Raw genomic sequence first — 22,982 nt, forward strand, 5'->3', positions numbered from 1 at the left:
TAATTGCCGTTCCTATCCCTTTGTCATTCTCATAAGGAGGTTCTTAAATCCAAACTTGTGAATTTATTTCATTAGCGCTACCCCAGCTCCGTTCCCCTTAGACGGCTGTTTGGGTATTATCCCTCCATTTCTCATCCGATTGGCCCGTCTGTGTAATTTTCGTTACATTCTCGCAATACCGAGGCCTCGGATTTGGACTCGGCTCGCATTTCGTTTGTCGGTTGATTCTTGTGAGTATGAAGTGGATTCTCTGGATTTACTCCTCCGTTCGGAGCTCTCTGGTGCTCGACTAGTGGACCCTGCCCTCATTCGAATTGATTATTCAATTGCCCCGAGCGGCTTCCTGTTCATTCTCAAGCAATGACTCAAAATTGTATCTCATAATCCAGCGCAGCCCGTCTTATTCACTCATTAGCCAAAGGGTGAATTAACAAGTGGATTCTCTGGAAGGCATTTTTCTGTAGACGAATCACGGGAACCACCAGTTGTCCAATTTACTCGTCATGTTATGAACATAATATTGCTCTGTATTAAATCATCTTCTTCCCCAAGTTTGGTTGTTAGTTTCTTGATTTTCTTCGGTGGTGCATTTGGTGAACTTAACTTTTTTTTAAATTATCGGGACATTGAGAGCAATACAGAATCGTGGAATGTGAAAAGAAAGCCATAGGGTGAATTTATTTCATTATTGTGGTGAAGTGAATTTTTGACGCTTAGCTGAATGAGAAGGAAGGAAATTTGCATAGTATAGACGAAGAAAAGAAAGTGGATGATTTCATCACCAAAGGTTTGGTAATTAACGCAATTTTTTGTTTTGGTTCTTAATTCATTGTCCTTACATGTTAAAATTGTTTGTTTACCGAATTTATGTAATACTATTGAACCATCGAAGTTATGAATATAATTGTGAAGCAGTTTCCGCCTACAGTTGTGGTAAATCAGCGTAAACCAGCGTGCTTCTTTACAATATTTATTTAATAATTTTTGAAGTATAATTGGTAATGAGCCCTCCTTGAAAATGAAGTGGACAATCTTGTTAAAGTGAATCTGCACTGGCTTGAATAATCCTCACTTACTCCAGGAGTGGTCATTCGTGCTAGATTGAGTGATTTTTCTATTGTTATTTTCCAAACTAAATATCATCGTGATGGTTTCAAGCGAAGAAATATTTTGGAAATGTTAATCGAAATCCCTACCCACCACGTTTTCCTTATGAAATATAGAAGATTCATATAACCATCGGCATTTCATCGATGAAAGAGGGAGAAGCTGGGAATATTTAAAAAAATAGGCACAGTTTTCTCTTGATTACTAGTAATAATGATTAATTCTCTCATTGCACTGGGAGGGTAATGATGCTGTGAGCGGTGTTTCTGAGGCGCGTAAGGGCGTGGTGAACTCCCGCACCCGCGCACTTGGTCTTGTGCCCTGTGTGCTCGCCAGGGGGAGTGGTGCGGGGGGAGAGATTGAGTGGGGGTGGGGAATGAGAACTTTTTAGAGAGATAGTCAAAAGCCCTATTGAAAGGGGCCGAAGCAATCTCGTCAGAGTGGCGAGAGAATGGCGTAGGTGCGTCTCGGGAGGAGGAAATGCCGCTCCCAGCAATGAATGAATGGAGGGACACGTTCTCTCTCTCTCTCCTCCGCACCAGGGTGCCTTGGATATTTTTTTCCGCGAAGGAAATGATAAATACGAATGGGGTTGGAATTCTTCTCGGTGTGCCATAGGTGGGGAGGGGGTTGGAGTGGTGGGGTGGTTATTCCCTTTTTTTGTGCTTTGGGCCGTGTGCGGTGATGGGGTGGAATCAAGAGGGGATTTCTGATTGATTCTCATCTTTAAAGTCTTCCCCAGTCGTCGTGATGGAGAGGGTGGGAGGTGGTGGAAGGTGTCTTTCCTTTTTACGTGCGTCGGTCGGAATGGGATTGGGGTGTGCCGGGTGGTATTCTCGGGAGCTGTGGGTCGGTAGTAAAGGCTCTCGACGGCTCTCCTCTCGGCCTTCGCCCCTCTCTGCTCTAACCTGAAGGGGTGGTTTTCGGTAAAAAGAGGCCTGGGATGAGCACGGGAATGTTACTTGTGTGCGTGCCCAGAGTAACTTTCACTTAGATTGTAGACTTCCAAATATTAACAGAGAAGACCATATTTTTTTTGGGAGAAACGTTCTTACTACTGATTTTTTAAGCAACAACACCTCTCATGTAATTGTTTCTAAGAGACCTAAAATACTATAGAGCGTAGTAAGTTATATTTGTATTGTAATGGTATCAGCTGACAACAATTGAATGCTTCTGTTTAGTTTGAGACTCTTATTTCTGTTTTTGTTTGAGACTTTTTAATATACATTTTAGTAGTTATATACGTTCTGCACCGCAAGCCGCCTCATTAGGGGTGTCGGAATGGGTGTTAGGGCAAAAACTTAAAGAATGGGTGTTAGTGTCCCTTAGCAAAAACATAAAATGCGCAGACTGAGTTTCGCGTAGCCTTTATTAAAGTCCTTTGCGGTTCGGGGTAAAACGAAATTATTGACCTATCCTTTCGACAAAATGTCTCTCATAGCTTATAGTTTCTGTCGGAACAAGAAAAGAGGTTCGAAGGTGATATTCTCAGACTTATGGAAAATATTTGGTATCGAGGATGACTTGAATTTTGAAAGGAATGGTGAGGAGCGATTGTTCTATGTGCTGGAAGATAGAATATAACTTAATACGCTTATTACTATTTTAGGTCTGTTAGAAACGATTAAATGAGAGATATCGTTACTTAAAAATCAGCAGTAAGATCGTTTATCGTGAAAATAATATAGTTTTCTATGTTAATGTACCCTAGGATCCCTAGTATGCAACGTTTTATTATTATTTATTAAGGTAATATTTCTGTTTATAGACTCCAGTTTGCGAATTCTTTAACGGCTTCTCTTCCGCACATACCTTCAACCTACCTCTCTTCATTCCCTCGAAAGCAATGATGGTACTATTTTCCATTTTGTCTCATTTCATCCTCTGTCACTATTTTCACTGTATATTCCACCTCGGTTATAGCTCCTCCCACAGCACCCAGCACATCCTCGTTTTTTTCTTTTCTCCGTACATCTCCCATCAATTCTACTCCTCAACATGGGAAGGAATTTTAAAATCCGTATTTAAAGAAAGAATATTAGGTGAGCGGTTGAGTAGGTGGAAGAGAATAGATCTATGAGTAGAAGGAATATGGCATTAATTGGGGAAGTCTTAAATTGCGAGGGGAGACAGGCCTGGGCAATTCCGCACGCCCTTTGTAAACCAATATTAACTATTAGAATATCTTTAATAATGTGTCGTTGCCCTCTCACAGAACCTAAGGTTTTGAAATCATAGTTATCCATTTATTACGGGGTTTACTATCACGATAGTTTTACACAGTGCGATATCCTCATTACGGTTTGGAAGAATGCCAACGAGTGCAGTTGCATTTTTCTCTTTTACCCATTCCGCACGCTGTGGAAAGTCTGCGCTTTGCGGCCTTGCGCGCTCCTGATTTCTCTCTGCGTCAGTTCCTCATTCCCTCCGACGAAACTTCGGGCGATGACGAGTGATCGATAAAATCGCAAGGAAAATTACTCCGCGTCAATTTTACCCTCCCCTACACCAAAGTATCTCGTCGGCGTTATTGCAATGTTCCGCCGCCCATTCTGGCGGGAGTTAATGGGGCGGAATTTTCGGAATCGGGGAGAGTTCAAGGAGCGAGCGGGCGGACTGAATCAGCCGCAGTCTCTCTCCATTCATCGGCGAGCTGATGCGGTCGTGTTTCGCGCCGCCACGCCACTGTTCGCGGGGTTTTAATTAGGCCCTTTGACGAGACGGAATCGATCTGTGCATTTTCTTTCTCGGGAAAGCACGCGGTACGGTGTGTGTTTGTTTTTTTTTTTGTTTCGCGAGGATGCTCCTTCCCTAGTCATTGTGTGCGGGTGCTCATTTTGGGTGTAGCCGCGCGAAAGATTCTCTCTCCGCTTTTCTTTTACACTCTTTCTCTCTCTTCCTCCCCCGGCGCTCCGAAAGAATGGATTGCATTCCTCCCCCCACCCTCCTCATTGGTCTTTCCATCTCAGGAACCTCGGCGCTAATTAAGTTGGGAATCTCGTAAGGTTTGGCTCGGGCTATTCTTCTAATTTAGTTTTCCCCTCTCGCGGTTCCTCCTCGTGCCAGGCTTTCCGTCCGCGAACATCTTTTCATCGGCGCGTCCGTAGGTTTTGTTATCAAAATTATTTCCTTTTCTTCTCGCTCTCGCTCTGGTGAGAAGGCGAGGTTACCATTCAAAGCTTCTTCAGCCCTCTCTGTAGCCAAGGGTGTTTGTGCTCTTGAGCAGCTGGAGAGAGAGAGGGTACAGGAGGAACATATAGAATCTTGCCAGGGTGTAGTAAACCCTTTTGAAGGATTATAGAGGAGAGAAGAAGGGTCCTGCATTGTCGGTGAGGATTGAAAAGGAATTTTTTTCTCCTCCCGCCGCCTTGCTTTTCTTCTCCGCGTCTCGGTTGGTGCTCCTTCCTTCATTTCCGGAAGTTTCCTCGTGTCCCTTCGTTCAATCCCATCCCATCGTCTTGGATACAAGGCATCCCTCCATCCCCTCCGATCTGCTTCCTAGATTCCTTCCTCAGAGCAAGTGTTGCTGGATTCTGAGGAGATATCCTGGCTGAGGCTTTAAGGATTTCGGTGCGCATCTCACGTTTTGACAGGGGCCTTCGTGGATGTGCTCTCGTCCCTTCGCGCCGTCTAGTAGTGCTGGGGCATCCCTTGAGGTTCTCTCTCTCTCCTCCATTGCTTCTCATGTTGACTATTCGTCGGATTAGTTTGGCCTGCGTTCGAGTCAGGAATTTAACCTTTTCGAATAATATTTCATCGAAGTCCTCCTTCATTATTATTTTCCCATGTATGTAAAAATGCTCGTTTATATGCGCAAATATTTATATGTATTATATCAGCTAGAGGTTGAAGTGGATGGAGTGGAAATGGAACGATGAAGTGCTAGGCATGGTGGGCATGGAGGATAAGGGAATCATAGGAGAGATACGGTGGAGACGAGGGATATGGATGGAGTGAGAACTAGTAGGAATGGTGCGTAAAAATAACCCGTTAGAGAAAATAATATTAGACAAGCCAGAGAAAGAGGAGTTAGGTATTTGTAGATAAAATGAAAGGGAATACGCCATATTGGGGTTTGAAAAAGGAACCTAATTTCGGTGATATGACATGCCATAGTGATTCGCCAAATGTGCCATGTAAACCTGCCTCTAGGAGATTACATGCTTACCCTTCTCTCAGGCTGTTCGATCTAATTCCACCAAAATGTGTGTACTTATTGCTAAGTCTTGTGAGGCAAAAACTTAAGGGTTATTAAAACTAAAAGATAAAAAGGGGTCCGTTTACTATCAAACCGATTAAAATTAATTCTCTATTTGAATTACACTCTTAGAGCCTGCGGAAAAATCTGATCAAATATCTATCACATTCTGTAATATGGATTGTAGTTTCTGCTTCCAAATTTGATTTAATTAAAAGTCGAATTTGAGCGTCACCTAGTTTTAATTTTCGGTATTCCAACTGTGGCCATCCATAATCTAATGATACCTGGTCCTAGGCCAGTATTTTTTAGTTAAGGAAAAATGACCGGGGTTCATTGAGATCTTTAAGGTAGGTATGTAAAAGTAGGTAGTTGCTCATCCATCGCTTAGAATTCAAACAAGTTGTGGAGGATGTGATGTAGCAGGTATGACGGCTCGGGATGGAAGTGGATTGACTAGGGAGGAAGCGACTCGTGCTTTCCCGTTTTCCTCCCTTTCTCTCTCTCTCTCCTTAGGAATGCGTCTGCTGAAAGTAAAGGTCTGAGATGAACACAAATGACTTGTTGACCGCAGTCAAGGGCAGTCCATGCATTCGGAGTGAAGCCAGCGTTGCCGTAGTGTGCGGACTTATCCGTAGAGGAAATGACACGTGATTGTTGTTACACGTTTCTTGAGAACACATTCCTTATTATTTTACTTGAAATTTTTTTTTAAGTCTCCTGAAACATAACCTTGTGGAGTTGGCCCCCACTAATCGATAAAGAAATGTGCATACTGGAGAAGCCATCTTCTGTCATTGTTTTTGTGCCATTTCACGTTGTAGTTGTACACAAAGTGTACTGTTTTGTTTCAATCAGGGAGCAGCCAGAAATTAAGGCTAGGGGTTTTTTAGGCACAACTAATACTGTGGTGTCTGAGAAATATTAATCAAATTTAGTAAAATGGATTAAACTTAAAAAAACAAAAAATCTGAGCTCTGGGGGTGGGAATTTTAAGATAAGTGGTGCAAAATGGTGAGTTTTACGGCTTTCGGAGGGATATTTGATTAATATTTACGCTATTCTGTAAGTAATGTCAATCCAATTAATTAAATTGGATTAAACTCAAAAAAATTTCTGAGCTCTGGGGGTGTTTCATCCCCCAAAACCCCACTCCCCCCCGCTTCGCCACTGGTTTCAATCAGCGATTTTCAGTCAGCCGTGTAGGAAATATGTGCTCCATGTTGAAGTTGACTTCCAACTATTAGTAGTTTTTCGTCGCTGTGAGTCTTTCCTTTACCGTCAGCTGAATTTCACTTTTCAACCATAGTCTTCTTCCCTGCCGTGGCCGCTCCCACAATAGTATTCATCATCTGTTGTTGTATAAAGGGTGTTCGCGGTTGATGCTCCTTGGCGCGGACTGCCGCCGACCAACTGTCTTGGTACTAGCCACATATTTTCCTCTTTTCATGTGAGCTTATCTCCTTCTTGCATCCTCTCTCACGATTTTCATTTTCATGCATTGTGATTGGGTCGCTGCCCTAGAGGCTTTCTTTCTGTCTTTCTTACTTGTTAATTTGTGTTCCTCATAATGATCAGGGGTTTCAGTTCCAGCCCACAGTCTTTTTTCTCTTTTCTCATGGTACTTCTGTCATTTGCTTCCTAATTATTTTCAATAGGTATAAATTTTTATCGTAAAGCCCGTGTACTTCCAGCTGTGACTTGCCGTGTGGGTTTATGGCAATTTATTTTCTTTCATCCTCAAAATATTCTATACCAATCCGTCATGACGGTTGCTAGTTGTTTTCAGATGGACTTTTACTCCTGTTATTAACCTTTTTGAGGCGATGTCTTTCACTTTTGGTTAATTTGGCTCGGGATACTATTCGGGGGCCTTCTCTTGTGTCTCTCCTTATTTTATTCAGTTATAAATTTAATGTACCATGTTTTTTTCTTATTCAAATCCCAATGGTCGAACCAATTTCATCTCCGAATGCGAAATTGGTTTCGCACAAAGTAATTATTGTGTTTTTCGAAAATATTTCCCCCTAGCATTTTACGGCAGTCATTATCTATACAAATCCACTTTTTGCCTTTTCTGTAATTCCCATTTTATATTTTGTGTTTTGCTAGCAATAAAAAAATCATTTGTAAACCACATACATTTTGTCGACGTTCCACTAGTATATGACCAGATCTTTAGTGATGCTTCGACTTCATTTTTTTCCGCTGGCATTTTGCACACACTGATGCCTGAATTTGACGCATGTTGCGAGCTTTCGCTCGATATATCTGAAAATGTTTATTTCATATGATGGCGCAGTTCTCTTGAAAATGATGCGATAAATGCATCTTTGGAATACTCTTTATTTTTATCAAAACGACCGTCCACTCATGCGGCTCACGTCATAAAACTGCCCACCGGGAAATCAATGCTAGCCCTAGATGATAGGGAAATTACCCTTTTAGTGTCGTTACATTTGTTCTCTGAACATGATCATAAGCTCATCCTTTGTTCCGTATAATGATATTTGTGCGCGGTTGTTTAGCAAGTCGTAAAATATAGAGCAAAAGTTTCCGAGGGGGATATTCGGACTAATTTGTAAAAATGGTTGCGACGTCGGAGATGGATGCTGCGCACAAAACGGAACTCCCATTCGCCCGGGGTCATAAAACATACCGCCCGACCCCGTGCGGTAATGAAATCTCCGTGGATAAAAGAAAAATATTGAGATAATGGAAAGGGAGGGACGGGTTCGTATGACCGCGTGGGGATCTCCCTCGGCCATATTTCTCATTTCCCCGTCATTCTCGTCCCCATCCCTCCCCCGTCCTCATTTGTCCGTAATTGAGACGGAATCGAACGCGTTTTGTTATATCTCATTTCCTCCGTCCCGGCTTATTTTTCGCTTAATCCAAGGGGGCGAGAGCATTCCACGGCGCCCCCGCTCCGCCTCTCCTTCCACCTGTTGGATATCTCTGGGTCGTGCGCGGCCGAGCGCGGATATAAACCGCACCCCGGTCGCCGCTCCCATAGTTCCACGGGAGACCATCCCCGCACTGTCACTTTGGTCCGTGGAATTCGGGCGCTTCATTCCTTTGCGAGGGCGAAATGCAGGCTCAAGGTTAACGGGGAGATTGGGAGGATATATGAAAAGGTTTTGCGGGAGTGAGCGAAATTGAGAGATATTGCCTCGACGCGAATATCACCTTCATAGGGAGCGCTCAGTCTCTACAAGTCTACTTTCTGTCGTGGAATTCCATGAATTTGTTGGAATGAAAGTATTAAAATTAAATTGCGCGCGTAGATTTGTTAAGAAAAGGGCTTTCAGATAATTATGTTGCGATAGTTTTGTATGAACTGGCACGAAGAGAAGTCTTTAGTTGTTAATTCAGGCGGCTTAAGAGTCGGTGATAGGAAAGATCTGATGTTATTGCCCATCCTTCTTTCTCCGCTACTAATTGCTGTATGTGTATTTCACTTTGAATTTTTGTGAATGGTCTCCGTAAATGAGTTAATTCGAAGAATTCCCAGAAAACCGCTGGTCTTGGGCACGTTTACTAACCCAAGTGAATTCTTCTATTTTATATCTTTTTCCTCGATTTTTGCGCAGCGCGATGGCATGTACTTTACCATTTGACGCTAGAAAACGGTGAATAAACTACATCCACGGGTATTGGCCATGCCCAAATCGTTTAAGGCGTGTGATTTAATATGACGTCTGAAGTACCATTATTTGGAAAAATACACTTTTTTGTGCCAATGTATGGTAATGAAATGGAAACGTTATAAGGCAGGCAGAGGGAGAGATGGTGACAATTTACGTTTTGCATATGAGGATGCCGCCATTGGAGCTGAATTTCGAAACAGCCATTGGTGGAAAAGTTCCAGAATTGATGGTCTTCATCCCATTTACATTTCTTTCAACCTAGTTTACTTGATGCCATTAATTTCTCTCGTTATGTTTAAGCTCATGCCTAATATATCACCAACTGTGCTGTGTATTCATGCTTTTGAAGAAATGCTTGGTTTCAGGCACAAAATTTCGCTCAGCCACCTAAGGTTTCGACGACGCCCTTATAAGTTAATAAGTATTCTTTTTCTATGAAGATAATAATTAGATAAAGAAATTTAATAGCCATGAGTGTACTAGACAGTTATCGAGTTTGATATGATTTCTCATGCTACCTTAATTACATTATGCCTCTTAGCGTCCATTAATTTTCTTCCGACCCATCGCCCCCCTTAGCCCATGGATTACCCTCACCCTCTTCCCTCACCGTCCTATGCATCTCCGCAATGACCCACCTGTTACCCATGGGAGGCTGGCCTCCGCTTAGGGGCGTGGCTTGCTGGACCCTCCCGAGGGCTTCGCAGCTTCCTGCTGCTCAAGCGGCCACGCACGGGGAGAGTTATTCGCTCGGAAGGGCTTTGGAGAGGCGACCACTGCACACATCCTTCCGTCATGTCACTCCTTGCTCCATATCCTGGGTTCGTTGGCAACGCATGGTTATAAGCTGGAAGTTGCCTGAGATTAAGGCACATTTTGCGTATTTTGCTCTCGAGATACTGTAAATGATGGTTTATGTCGTACTAAAAACTGCCGGAATTGCTAGCTCTTAAGTAAATTCAGTCGTGTCAGGCGAAACATGATGGAACTCCTTCATGATGCATCAGAAAGGAAAGATAAAGGTTCCACACTTTATTAATTACTGCGACCGGTTTGAATTACATAGTATTATCCTGATGCCTGATGATGATACTATGTAATCGAAACCGGTCGCAGTAATCAATGAATTGTGGAACCTGCCATGGTCTTTCCTGTCTGATACATCAGTTCTGGAGTACTCTATCGAAACCTAGCTTATTCGGTAGAATACTTAAATGATGATATATTTAAAACTTTAGTTTTAAGCTTGGATTATTAAAGGTATTCTGGCGGTTAAGGTAGATGTGCATGAAATATTTTGCGGCATACCTCGGCTTGCCTCCCCATCCTAATCGGACTTCCCCATTCATTACACAATAAAACCTACTCCCTGTTATTCTCTCCGTAAATACTTATCTCTTCCTAACCCTCCCTGCAGACAACTCGCATTATATTTGATTTTGGTCTCACTCACTCTCTCCGTCTCTCGCGCCAAATATTAATTTGGACGATTCCAATATGTGCTTCATCTTGGAGACTATTTGAGGCTTCAGTTGCCCCCTGGACGCAATAGTCAGTTTACCAGTCAGGATCATGTGTACTCCTCGATGTCTTGCGTGACCTGTAAATGCATTACCGTTGGTGTGACAGTTGAGTCGCCGCGAAATTAACTAGGTGTAAAATGTTCGTTTTAACGTCATCGCCATATATTTTACTGTACTCATTAAGCTTTATGTCGATTCATAGAAAAAGTTAATTTTGTATCAATTACAGTTTTCATTTTACTGTCTAATTATACCCAGAAATATGTTGTATCTCTGATTTTTTCTGTACCTCTGATTCAATTGTAAATTTTTATCGCTTGTCTTGATCATCGTCTTCGTCCAGGCGGTGATATCACCATATCCCTTTTCGGTAGCTAATCTTCTCTGTTTTACAGTGGAAGTCTAATCGTGATTTCTGGCATGATATTTGAAGAAAGGAAAATTTGAATGTATAAGGAATGGGTGTATGATCTCAACTCATATTAAGGGTTCGAGTTCAATTTTTTCCTTTGTAGCATTTCCGATTTCTGTACCACCTTAGGACGGCTCCATATAAATTTGCCATGGAATATTTCGTAGTAGTTTTGTGTAATATTTGTCCGATAGCAAATCCTGTTCAGCTATCAGCGTCTGATCTTCTGCCGTGATGCTACGCTCACGATTATACTGCTTTTTTCATTGTAAGCGCGTAAGCAAAATCCCTCCTTTTTCTTCGAAGCATACGAAGTTCCGTGTTAGGACCCGCAAAAGGACTCGTTTGTTCCTAGATTGGTTTTTCTAAGATTGGGAGGATTCTGCTTCGAGTCCAGGCTAAGGCGAATGATTAGTATTCCGTGAAAATTTGGCGCTATGAGTGTTGAAGTTCTGTGCTTAGGGAAATGTGTTAGCAAGTGTGGTGGAAGGGAGAAAAGACGAGTGGGCCACATCTCGGAATGGGGAACACGTGGATAGGAAACTTCTGGAGGCGATTAGCAGGTGGAGAAGTAGTTTGGGCCAGGGGTCACGGGGGTTGGATGGGGGAGGAAAAAGGGCAGGGTTTCGGTTGGCAATGGAAATGGAGTAATAGCTGGAATGAGGGTAGGCTTTGAACCGAACGTTACAAATATTATTTTTAAGGTAATGGCGTGCGACCAAAATAAATAGGTGGATATGCATGTTTTTCCTTGTAATAAACGGAAATGTAATCATTAGCTCTAAGCCTACTGATGTCTTAAAATTGAAAGCGTAGCCATGAATGGGAACCTGTACTCACGTGCACAAGTGAAGCTAATAGTTCACTTTTGGTATTTGTAATACGTCCATCCCTATTTCAGGGATGTTTTTCGTGGGTCTTGAATTCGGCACCAAATATAATAATTCAATAAAATTTTAGAATTCAAATTGACAACACTATGATGAGCTCTTGAGAGAACTGGCAATCAACGTATGAATAAAATGCAGAAAGGATTCAGCGTATGAATTAAGAATTTCGTAAATAGTCATTCAGCCAATTGATCTAATGTGAGTCCTATATGAACAGCCAGTGGAATGTTTCCTCTTATTCCAGTCATTTGTTTGATTTCTTCATCCGTCTCTCCCTTGTTCGTGGAATTCTATGTGCAACTGAAAGTTGCGGACAGTGTTCGTTCTTCCTACCATCCTTGCCTGTGTAAAACAAGTGTGCCTAGTATAACTCCCTTCCCTTGTGGCCGTATTTATTTCCCTTTAAGTTTCACCCAGTAAACCCATCTCATCGCCCCTGCATTTCTTACTTTTTCCTCCCTGTACCTCTCTGTTCCCCGGATCGTTCGATCTACCTCGAAATCCATTTCCCCCAAGGTTTCGAAGTCCTCCACTTTTTCCTTCTTTCCTCATTGTGTATCACTAACGAAACCACGGGCTTGGTCGACTGCCGGAGGGCGCTCACCTTTCCATAACTTCGGTTCGTTATTTTCCCCGGCTTTTCTTCTGCGATCGGCTTAATCCTCCAATCCCCCCCGTCATCTTATCCTTTGCAGAGTTTTTCTTGCGAGGGCATTAATCAATTATCCGTCATCGCTTCCCTCTCTCCCCTCTTACCTCATCTATTATCCTCCTCTTCTCCTCGTCCAATCCCGTTTCCTCTTACATTTTCTCGATTTTTACCTCGGACCCTGCCATTGCCTCTCTCTAACCATCTCTCTTGACTTTCGTTTCATCAGAATATCCATCATTTTATTCGTCTCCTTGGCATCGGTTCCCAAGTGCGTGAAGACTTCCTTTCTTTTCCTACGTGTTTTCTGAGACTCAAATCTATTTCGATCCGTCTCCATGGAATTTCGTGGAGGACTTGGCCTTTGTCAAAAAGTTCAGGTGTACTTCTCTCATTTCCCTATCCGACGTCAGATCGTTTTCTCCCTCCCCACGCCTCCAACGTCTGGGTCCCTTTTAAAGCGTTCTCAATTTCAGGTGGAATCGAAGGATCCTCATTTTTCGCCCGAAGTCATTTTGTTTGTACACTTCTTTTTTTTTATTGTTCGGAGAAATCTGTCCGTGCGGGGAGGCTCCCTCCGAATTCGTCTTCTCCCCGTGCTATCTCCCCTATTTGCAATCGCTCATTGTGTCCCCCCCTTGTGCGTCCGGATGGGTATTTAAGGGGTGGGTCTGGCTTCGATCAGGCTCTTGGGGATTGGTGCACTGGGCCCCGGTGTAATTAATGTCCTTTCATGACACGAGGAAGATGTTTGCCTCAATTTTCTCCAGCCATCCCGGCTCCTTAGGGATCCGTTTCCATCCCTTATTTTCGATACCGATTTCCTGCTTTAAAAGTTTCCTTCTCTCCCTCCGTTCGCTTTGAGGAGTATCGAGATCTATCCTCTTCCTCCTGCTAAATCTTACGTGACCCCTGTTTTTGTCGTCTCACTATTCTTTTCCCCACCCCTCACTTTCCGTCTTACCCCTCTCCCCCTCACCTCTAGTGCAAACCTCCCCTCATTCCCTCCGCGCAAGATTTACTCTCCCTACCCCGAGATGGCTGTCCCCACGCCTTGTACATCCCATTTTCCAAATCTCGTAAAACCCCTCGTTTTTAGCGGATTTCAGTCCTCATCCCACTTTGACCTTCTTACCTTCTCCCTCCCCCCCCCTGAAATCCACCGTTCTGTGTGCCCTGCCCTCTCTCCCCCTCTCTCCTGCATGTCTTTTGTGTCCTCGTCTCCAGAATCCCTCTCCGCTTTCTTGGAAGGCTCGCACCTCTAGTCCGGACACACCTATCCCTGTTATATCCCCTACGAACTCCGCCGTTGAGCCCTCAGCGGGGCGGAGGGGGAGTTGTCGGGAAGCAGGGAGGCAGGTCGCACAATCCAACCTAATCTCCCAATTTCCTCGCCCCATCGCCTCTTCCTCCCACCCACCCGCGTCTCTCGTCAAAACCGTCCGCTCCCCCCCCCCCCCGTAAGCCGCCCCCTTAAGAGAGAGCACCTTCTACCCCTTCTGACCTCCTCGGCTCAGCACCCCGGCTCCTTCCTTACCCTTCCCCGGCCTCTGCCATTACTGTCTTTCTTCATCCTCCTCTTCCTCCTCCGCCTTCGTCCCAGTCTAACTCTTCGGTTGTAAGTCCTAACGACCTTCCATCCCTCTTCTTCTTCTGGCCCAAAAGTCTCGGAATTGCACGTGTGGGGTTTGATTGGTCGCGCATGCGTTGTTAGTCGATGTTCCAGGATATTTCTCTCTCTCTCCAGGGCGGGTTGTACAGCGTGGTCACCTGCGTGTCTGTCTGAGGGGATGTCAGGTCAACAAGCCTTCCTCGCAATGCTGTAACTTCTAGCGTCCCGCGTATACCGCGAAGGAGTTACCGTGTATTCACGAGAGGAAAGCAAATCGAATGGTGAACATTTGCATTTCTGCGCCAATGCGTTGTGCACTACTGTGCTTGGTACCCTTATTATTAGTAGTCCATTGGGTGTGCTACGTGCTCTAAGCGAGCTGCAACGGACCAAAATAAATTGCTTGTCTCTCTAATTTGCGTAATCAGTTTTGGCATTGGTAACATCTTTCTGATGAGGGCTTGAATACCTTAGTGGTTTTGGTAAGAGTTGTTTACATATTTGCATAATGGATCACCACCTACTAAACCTTGCTGAAGTTATGTCATCCTCTTCCCATTTATTTAAGGTGGCATTGTCGAATTCAATGGTTCGGTTCTCGGTCCCCGTGCAATTTTTTACAAATTGTATCTTATCGTACTCGAGTAATTCGAAGATCACAAATTAATTCATAAAATTTTTCATTTAAAAAATATTGCCTGTTTTAGTTATCAAAAAGAGTTCATAAGTGATAGCGAATCATATTTTTGGTAAAGATCATACCAGTGAAATTGAAGGTTAACTAATCCAAGGTATAATGGCGTTATGAGAACGATGAGACAGAGGATTAAATCTAGACATTTGTGCTATTTTCGTCATATATAGTTGGATTTTGGATGGTTAAAATTCGTGAACGTGAAGAAACGTTAGCGTTCCTTTTGTGATTCCACATCAATCAACGCTTCCGTTCTGTCTGGACTTCCGCCCAGGAGGTGCTAGTCGTTCTCTGTTTTGCCATCAGAGCGTGTCGAATCGGCTATGCGTGAAGTGCTGAAGGAGAAGAGCTTGCTTGGGGGGTCTGTTGTTTTCTTTCGTCCCTGAGGCTATCCCTTGAATATCCATCGCTGCATCCATTTGTGGTATTCATATAGTCGCTTTTGTTAATAGTAGTGCAACAGGTTTTTCTGTATCGATTTGATTTGGATATGATGATATAAGGTGCTAAATGTTTTCAGTTTATGCACATCAAAGACGAAATCATAGTAAGGACCATGGACGAAATTCACCTTGCAAAATTAAAAATGGCTGTGCCGGAACTCGAATTCTCTGACATCTCTGGAATGCCATTCGGGTGTGTAATTGTCAAGCAAGCAAACTCATGTGGCTATCAAATTTTGTATCTCGACCTCCTGGGTGTGAATTCATTTGATTCACTTCCAGTATGCGTGATTTATTTTGAAAACGAGTTATATTTCTCGTATTATTTCCGATACCAGGATGGCACCTTGACTGCCAGGGGGAATTCATTTTAGTGAATTCTAGAATGCATGATTTAGAATGGAAGCGAGTTATGTTCTCGAATTATTTCCGATACCAAGAAGACTTATTGACCAACAAGGGTGAATTTATTTAAGTCACTTCTAGTATGCATGCTTTTGAACGAAAGCGAGTGGTGTTCTCGTATTATTTCTGACGACAGTAAGGAAAATGATATAATTCGGGGAAAATTTTGCTATTTTCCGGCCAGAATACCACTCTGTCCTAGCGAAATGTTGGGGTCGTTGCACCGCGTATATTAATGGGGCGGGTGTTCCCGGGCACGTTGATTTTTCACGAGGAATTAGCTCCGCGAATGGCAAAGGAGCTGCATTACGTGGTCCGTCGTTCCCTCCTCGTGTCTCTCGTAGTCGATTCCCTCGAGGCTCTCTGGTTCCTTGATTTTTTTTTACCCATCCCGACCGTGTTCCCGACTGCATTTCAAAGGATGCCCGCCGCCCACCCAGCCTGTATGTCTCCTCTCCTCCCACCTGAGGCCCCCGCCTCTTGTTTCCTCACCCCTCTCTCATCTTCCCGCCACAGAGGGATGCTGCAAAGAGAGAGGAGGAAAGAGAGAGAGGGTATTATTGGATTGAGATGCGTCACCAATAGTCTCCTCGTTTCACGATGCTCGATCTCCCTAGTCACTTCTAATTTTTTCCCATCGCAAGCAGTTGAGCCGTTCCGCCGTCTGGGCTACCCGATGAATTTTGCTCCTCCCTGCGGAATTTTTCTACCTTGTTGCACGCAATTTTTCAGTTTCCCTATTTTTTTTGTTGGGATGTTTCTCGTTTCGTTTGATTTGAGGTTGTTGTATAGTATTCTACCGATTAAGGTAGGTTTTCATGGATAACTAAAGAAGTGATCTGGGTGCCTCCCTTTCCTTCCATCGCTGCCCTCTTCAATTCACTGTAAGGCCTGCTCCCTTTCAATCTATCTAAAAATCCTATCCTTTTATTCCCCCTCCCTCGTTTCCCTAACATTGGTTCGGGAGAAAATTCGTGTGTGTGAGTTTCTTGAGGTGTGCGGATCGCGTCAAATTGAGTATGGAAATGTGAATATTATATGTTTGAATGCTTATCGATCGAATGCAAATTGGATTCCATATTGGTTGATAGGTTTTCAGGAAGTTTCCGCATGACATTCGAGCGTTGGGAGGTTGAGAGAATATTATGAGTCTTCAGGGAAAAAAATTAACTGATGGAGAACGTGTTTTCGTTTTAGCTTAGGGTTTTATTGTCACTATCGTTTTTTTAATAACTATACCTATTTTCGAGGCATTTCATAATTCGTTATTTTTCCATGGGATGAAGGACTACCCTGTGGCAAGGATAAGCTCAATGAATCATCGTTTGCCTTGACTCCCGTTGACTCGAATTTGCATCTTCATTTTCGTCATTAGAGATGCCGCAGGGGCGTGTGACATGACTCGTTGAAGTGGAGAATGCATTTTTTATTTTCTTTGTGGCGTATTATCTTTTATTTAACGGTGCACTCGGCGTACTGTTCGGTATGGATGCTGTGGAGCCTATTGAAAGTTAGGAATCCTTGTTCCAGGAAGGTTAAGAATATAATTTAGCCAAACTATAATTCCTAGGTTTGCATCAGTATCGATCATGAAATCCGTCAACGACGACTTGACGACTTCTGGAGGGATGGCACAGTTTTCCAGAAAATCTGGGACCGAGGGGGAATAGTTTATCCGCCTAAAGTGTTTTGTCGTCACTAATTCTTACTGCTAGAATTCGCCGTACATTCTTACCGTAGTACACAGGCAATCGCGTCTTCTTCCTTCTGGCGCCTGTTTTATGTTGATTCCTTGCTTTCTCTTCTTTCTCGCCCCTCGCCAGCAGATCGTATCCGTCCCTCTTAGCATTTCACCTCTCTTCTTTCATCCTTCCTTTCTGTTTTCTGCTTTTCCCTATAAGTATTTAAAAAAAAATTCACTGCCTATGCTTTCTTAAATATGGAATTCTCTTACAAAGGCTGTTGAAATATTTCAACATTCTTCAAATATTTCTAGATTGGAATTTAAATATTTAACCCCACAGTCTCCTTGAGAATTTGGTCGCTGGAATGCAATCTCTTTGTTAAAATATATGGTGAAGTTATACTTAGGAATTACCTATGTTAAAATGTAGAGTTGCGTAGTTTTTTTATGTCAGATAATGGCGATTTTCTGTTGTTAGCGGATTCTGTGTCCGCGCTGAATTGTTGAAAATGTGTTTTTTTTCATGACGTGTAGATGTGCTGAAATATGAATTACTGATATTTCCTTTATATTAGGACATGTTCTTTGAAAAAAAATCTTACTTTTTATTCTCAAACTTATTATATCCGCTCTTGAGTGAACTTTTCGCTGGGACTGTCTCACAATCGGATCCTAATGCCATGTCTTCCTTTTCCTTTTATCATTCCCCTTCTCTTTTCCTTTTCCTCCTCCCCCCCATCCGTTCCCACCAAGAATTAATAGACTCTGGGCTATGCGGCGTTGCCAAATCTAAAGCCCCCGAATTCATTCTTCTCTTTTTTACGCGCTGCGAATTTTTTTTACCTGTCCCGGCATTGTTTTGTTTCTCCTTGTCGCAAGTCCCAGTGCCGTGCTCGGTGCATGCATGAATTAATTGGCCAAGGCGAGGTTGCGCGTGATGTTCGCGGGTGATTGGAACGTAAGCCACAGACCTTAATCATGGGCACGTTCTTAGGTGGATCATAACGTATTGTTCGTATTTTTCTCCGGTGCAGTGCCTTGCCTTTATTTGTTTCTCATTGTTCTGGTCGATTTTGTCCCCGTTTAAAATTTTTTTTTCGAAGAGTTTTTTATTTATTTTGAATGCAAAATGTTCTTAATCGGATCGAGCTAAGATGTTTAAGTATTGGATTCTTATTGCATTGTTGATGTGTATTTGTGTAAGTTAATATTAATCAAGTTGTTCTTAATTTCAGGTAAGGGCATCTGTCAGGTGCACTGTTTTGTAGTCACGTCACCCCGTGTGTTAAAGAACATCGCCTTCCCGGATTATATATGGTGGTGAGTTATCTAATTCATTTTACTTGTACGTTTAGCTTTGCATGTTATTATTAATTTGTCGCTATCACGATAATGTGTGGTAATTGTGATATGTTTTAATGTCTATTCATTTTGCTGTGGCGTTGGCCATGATACGGTAATTGTTCATTACAGTTATATTGGACGGTATTGGATGAAAAGCTTACATTGGCCGGTATTGGATGAAAAGCTTGTTGGGGCACTGGTCAATTATTTGAAGGAATAGAGTATTGTGAAAAAGAGATTTCACTCGTCTTCTCTGCAAAAGGAAATCTTCTAATTAATGATGCTATTTAGACGTTGCTGATAAATACTTTTCGTTTTCTTCTGCGATAATTCCCGAGGTGGTTTATATCCTTTTCTTGCTGATGTGTCATTACGTTTGGGAGTGCTGAAATATTTCATGCGGTGCAAAAACGGTTACTTTACATGAAATTCGTGTGTGGATAATCATCGGCATTCTTAACTTCAGTCAATATCATAAATTCAACCGTTTCAGGCATGATATAATGGAAGTTCGACGTATTGAAATTAAAGGTTGTTGCATTTTTCCCATTTGTCTAGTACCATATGATGGCTCTGTGAGCCGAAACACGTTGTACGCATTTATGTAATTGTGGAAAAGTGACTATCTTTAATGTCAACATCCATCTAATGTTTTACATGGGTGACGTTTTTTTTGTATTTCTCTAAATGGCACGATGAGCCGCGTGTATGGATATCCGTTTTGCGTTGGTTGCTACAATTGGCACCAATGTCATGAATTGGAGTTGGTTCTTTCTTTCCCGCGGATTTTCCCCCGTCTCCTCCTGACTTCAACAGCTCCCCCTGCCGCCGGGCGATTCCCGTGGGAAAGTGTGAGCCGTGTTCTCTCGGCCCGCCTCCCTAACTTCCACCGTCATAACTTCCACTTCCTTCCGCCCACGCATTTCTCGCGAATTCCCGCGAATATTAACGTAATCAATCGCAATTTCTCCGTGAACTTTGTAGCCGGTTTTAGGCCTTCCTTGAGGATCGATCGCTGTGTTGATCCTATTCGTGAGGACTAGCATTCGAAATCTCGTTGTGAAGAAAGTTTTTCGAATGGTCTTTGAAACTTACCGTTGAGTTGTAGAAATCTTTGGTGCTCCGCACGTTATCTGTCAGTTGGGACTTAAAAATGTTGACTCGCGTTTCTGCATTGTATGTCTCCTCACTCATTCCTAACTCTTATCTTCACTTTCTCTCTTAAGTATATGTTTTTTTTTACAAATCAATTTGTTAATTATCTAACAGGCGATTCATGGTGATATGCGCTCAAGCAGCTGGGAATCGCCCTTTTGAGCCTACGATTTCAGTCTTGTTTTCGCCAATAATTTTTATGCCTTTCACAAAATAACATTGGGTGAAAAAATGGAAGGGAAGAATGAAGAATTTGTATTGTTCTATGGGTGGTTATAATGTGAGGAAAAACTATTTCGCTATCAAAATTCATATCAGTAGTCTTATCTGCTTGGGGACATGTTATTTTATTTTCTTGAGGTCACACCTGAAACCGGTGGATTACCTCCCTAAAAATATCGTTGGTATTTAAGCGCAAATTATTGATTTGAATCGCAGGTTCGGTGGTTTCCCTGTCGCAGGATTGCCTAACTCATTAAATCTATTCTAAAAGATAAAGCCAGAAATCGCAGAAATGTGTGGTGATATTCGATCAGAATCTCTGCATGATTTCGCATATAAGTGTAGTTGGATTGGTGGTCGTTTTCTCAGCCTATTATATTCTGGTCTCACGATCGTGAAATGCCAATGTGGAACATTGCGGTGGACCATTTTGCTCACCGTGCGAGTGTTGTCCTCGGGCAGGCATCGCCCCTTGGATGGGTCTCTCACTGTAGTCGTGACTACCCCGGAGCTAAGGGCTGGTCCGCTTGTGAATTTCTTCCCGCATGCATGCATTTTCTTCCCTCATCTTCGCTGTTTTGTTTTGGACGACCCCTCTACATCCATGCTGGAGGGAACTTTAGTTATGCTCTTGATTCGGAACAATGCCAACTGCATTCCTTATTCCTTATTTTTCATCCTCGGTACCGTCCAATTACCTTCATCGCATAATTTAGATGGAAACAGTATTTTACCCCGGCCGAGGATTTTTCTTTACATGGCAGCAATCTCACGTATTCACTCGTATGGTAATCAATAAAACTTTTAAGAAGGCAAAATGAAATTAATTGTTTTAGTTACCGAAAATATATTAAGGTTTTGTCTGGAATATGTGCTGAATAAAATGTAGAAATAGAGGTTAGATGTTAGTAGTCGTGGGAGGTGATAAAAACGTATATCGGCTTTCGTTCGGGCCTCCCTAATTTATGATTAGTTTTAAGTATCGGGACTTTATCAATTTACCCATCAAATCTTATGATATGAATGTTCATCCAAAGGGTGTCTTGAGAAAGTGTGATGGTAATGTTGCTTTTCATATCCGGCTCCCAGTAATTGTATGGGACATAATATATAATTTAAGAGGAGGAAGACGGTTGATAAAAGAGAAGAGGAAAAGAGTTCACGAATGCCTGAAACTGTATAGTGTATAGGCGGGAGACTTGTGCCCCAATAATACAATAATAGTACATCAGGGTACACAATGAATTATAATATTTCTCACTATTTCAAACCGACCCGGGTTTTTACTCATTTGTGCCATCATCATCTTACAATTAGTCTATTAGTTTCACGATCGTCTCAGTCTAGATTTCGGCATAAGGGTGTTGTAACCCCATTCAATTTGAAAAATAATGCGGGTTTCAGCGAAGTTGTTTTCACTGCAGAGGTGTGTAATTTCCACTAACTCAAACCTTAATCGTTTTCTAAAGTATCTTTTCTTAAGGTCTTGGAATGTAACGTAGTGGAATTGGAAGGGAGAGGGAAACACGTGTTTTGTACTTGTACTTTCCATGGAAATTTTAACTTTGAAATGCCTGGTCCCTGTATCTATCAGTGTATTTTTTTGCCTTCTGTTCATCTATTCCGTTATATTTTTCTTTACCGTGTAATTTCTTGTTCTTCTTCTCATTTTTTCCCGTATTACGATATTTCATAAGTTTTCGGCTACTCATGAGCGTAATTTCCACCACAATTTCCACCAATCTGTCGCTTCGTCTGTTTTCGTCTCCCAAATAGTAACTGAGTTGCGGAACCTGAAAGGGTAATTTAATGGCTTCTGTGGTTTTCCTCTCTTCCCTTATGTAATCGCAAGTTTTATTTCGACGTATTATAGATGTGCAACAATTCTTCAGTGGAAAAGTCATTTTCCTTAGCCGGCATTCGAACACGTATTCCCTGAATCGATAGTTGACCACGGATGAGTTTTTCGATGTCGTATCCGGTCCATAACGTGTAGGAGGCAGCATCAATGGATCATATCGTTCTACGGAGAGTGTACTTAGGGGTCGTAATTTTTGTCTCCTTCGCAAATCTTATTTTTTGCCACCGCGAAGTAATGAGAGTCGTCTGCGGAACTGCTCTGGGAAAAGTTGGTATCGAAGTGGGCGTGATTTTAATTTCTCCTCAAGAGTTAGATTTGCGTTGTTGTTGTGAAGAAATTCTCTTCGTCGTTATTAATGTATCGCCGCCCGTGGGACGCATGCCGCGTGGGATTACGTGTGTAGCATGTTGAGTCTCCTGTATCCACTCATTCATTTTGGATTCGTGGGTATATTCGATAGTATTTCTCTTCTTCGATTTCTCTGCTGAGAACTGCATTAGCGCAATGCCTCTGAAATCGTGGGTGTCGGGAGTATTAGCTTAGAGAATACTTGAAAACCTTATTGCAAGAATCAGCTAATGAAAATTTTTTTGCAAGAATGAGTTTTCACGAAAGTCCCTCTCTACCAGTAGATATAATTATTTTTACATGAAGGTCCCAAATAAGTTCAGCAGACATGGTTGAAAACTTGTGCTCTACTCTCCGAGTGCTAGAATCATTATTATTTTCTCATTTTTCTTTAAACTTAAGTGTTTGGTTTTTATCTAGATCTTGCACTTGTGTCTTCAGTTGTTTTATGTTCACCAATTGATTCACCTTCACTTTCCAACCTGCATGTATTTTTAGAGGTAGTCTTCATATTTTCTTTTAACGCAGTTATCCAACCCTGTGAGTATCTTTCTCTTAGGAAGAATTGGCCCAAAATGTTTGTCGATGGCTAAGTTCTGACAACACGTATCTCAAAAATAGCTACATTTCAGGAGAGCAAAAACACGATTAATTTTTTTTACTTGTACACTGAAATTGAAAACCAAAAGTTCGTAAAACTAAAAAAAAAAACATTCATTTGCGAACAAAGAGTTGTTTTTTGCCTGTATTTTATTATTGTATTGTTATTACACTTTGTTTAA

General features: G+C 42.4%; 1 protein-coding gene across 3 annotated transcripts in view; it reads left to right on the forward strand.

The window, feature by feature from the left end:
• The window catches only part of LOC124163639 (polypyrimidine tract-binding protein 1), a 973,136-nt gene that overhangs the window by 220,356 nt on the left and 729,798 nt on the right, over window positions 1-22,982 (forward strand). For 2 of the 3 annotated variants that reach the window (XM_046540700.1, XM_046540691.1), the window contains one exon: window positions 18,506-18,590. The exons of the other annotated variant lie outside the window; for it this stretch is intronic. In XM_046540700.1, coding sequence (XP_046396656.1) covers window positions 18,585-18,590 — 6 coding nt within the window. In that variant the 5' untranslated portion in view covers window positions 18,506-18,584. The remainder of the gene's footprint in view (window positions 1-18,505; window positions 18,591-22,982) is intronic. 3 annotated transcript variants of the gene reach the window in all.

The sequence above is a fragment of the Ischnura elegans genome, chromosome 1 (assembly GCF_921293095.1).
Source record: "Ischnura elegans chromosome 1, ioIscEleg1.1, whole genome shotgun sequence".
In the NCBI taxonomy this organism is placed as follows: domain Eukaryota; kingdom Metazoa; phylum Arthropoda; class Insecta; order Odonata; family Coenagrionidae; genus Ischnura; species Ischnura elegans.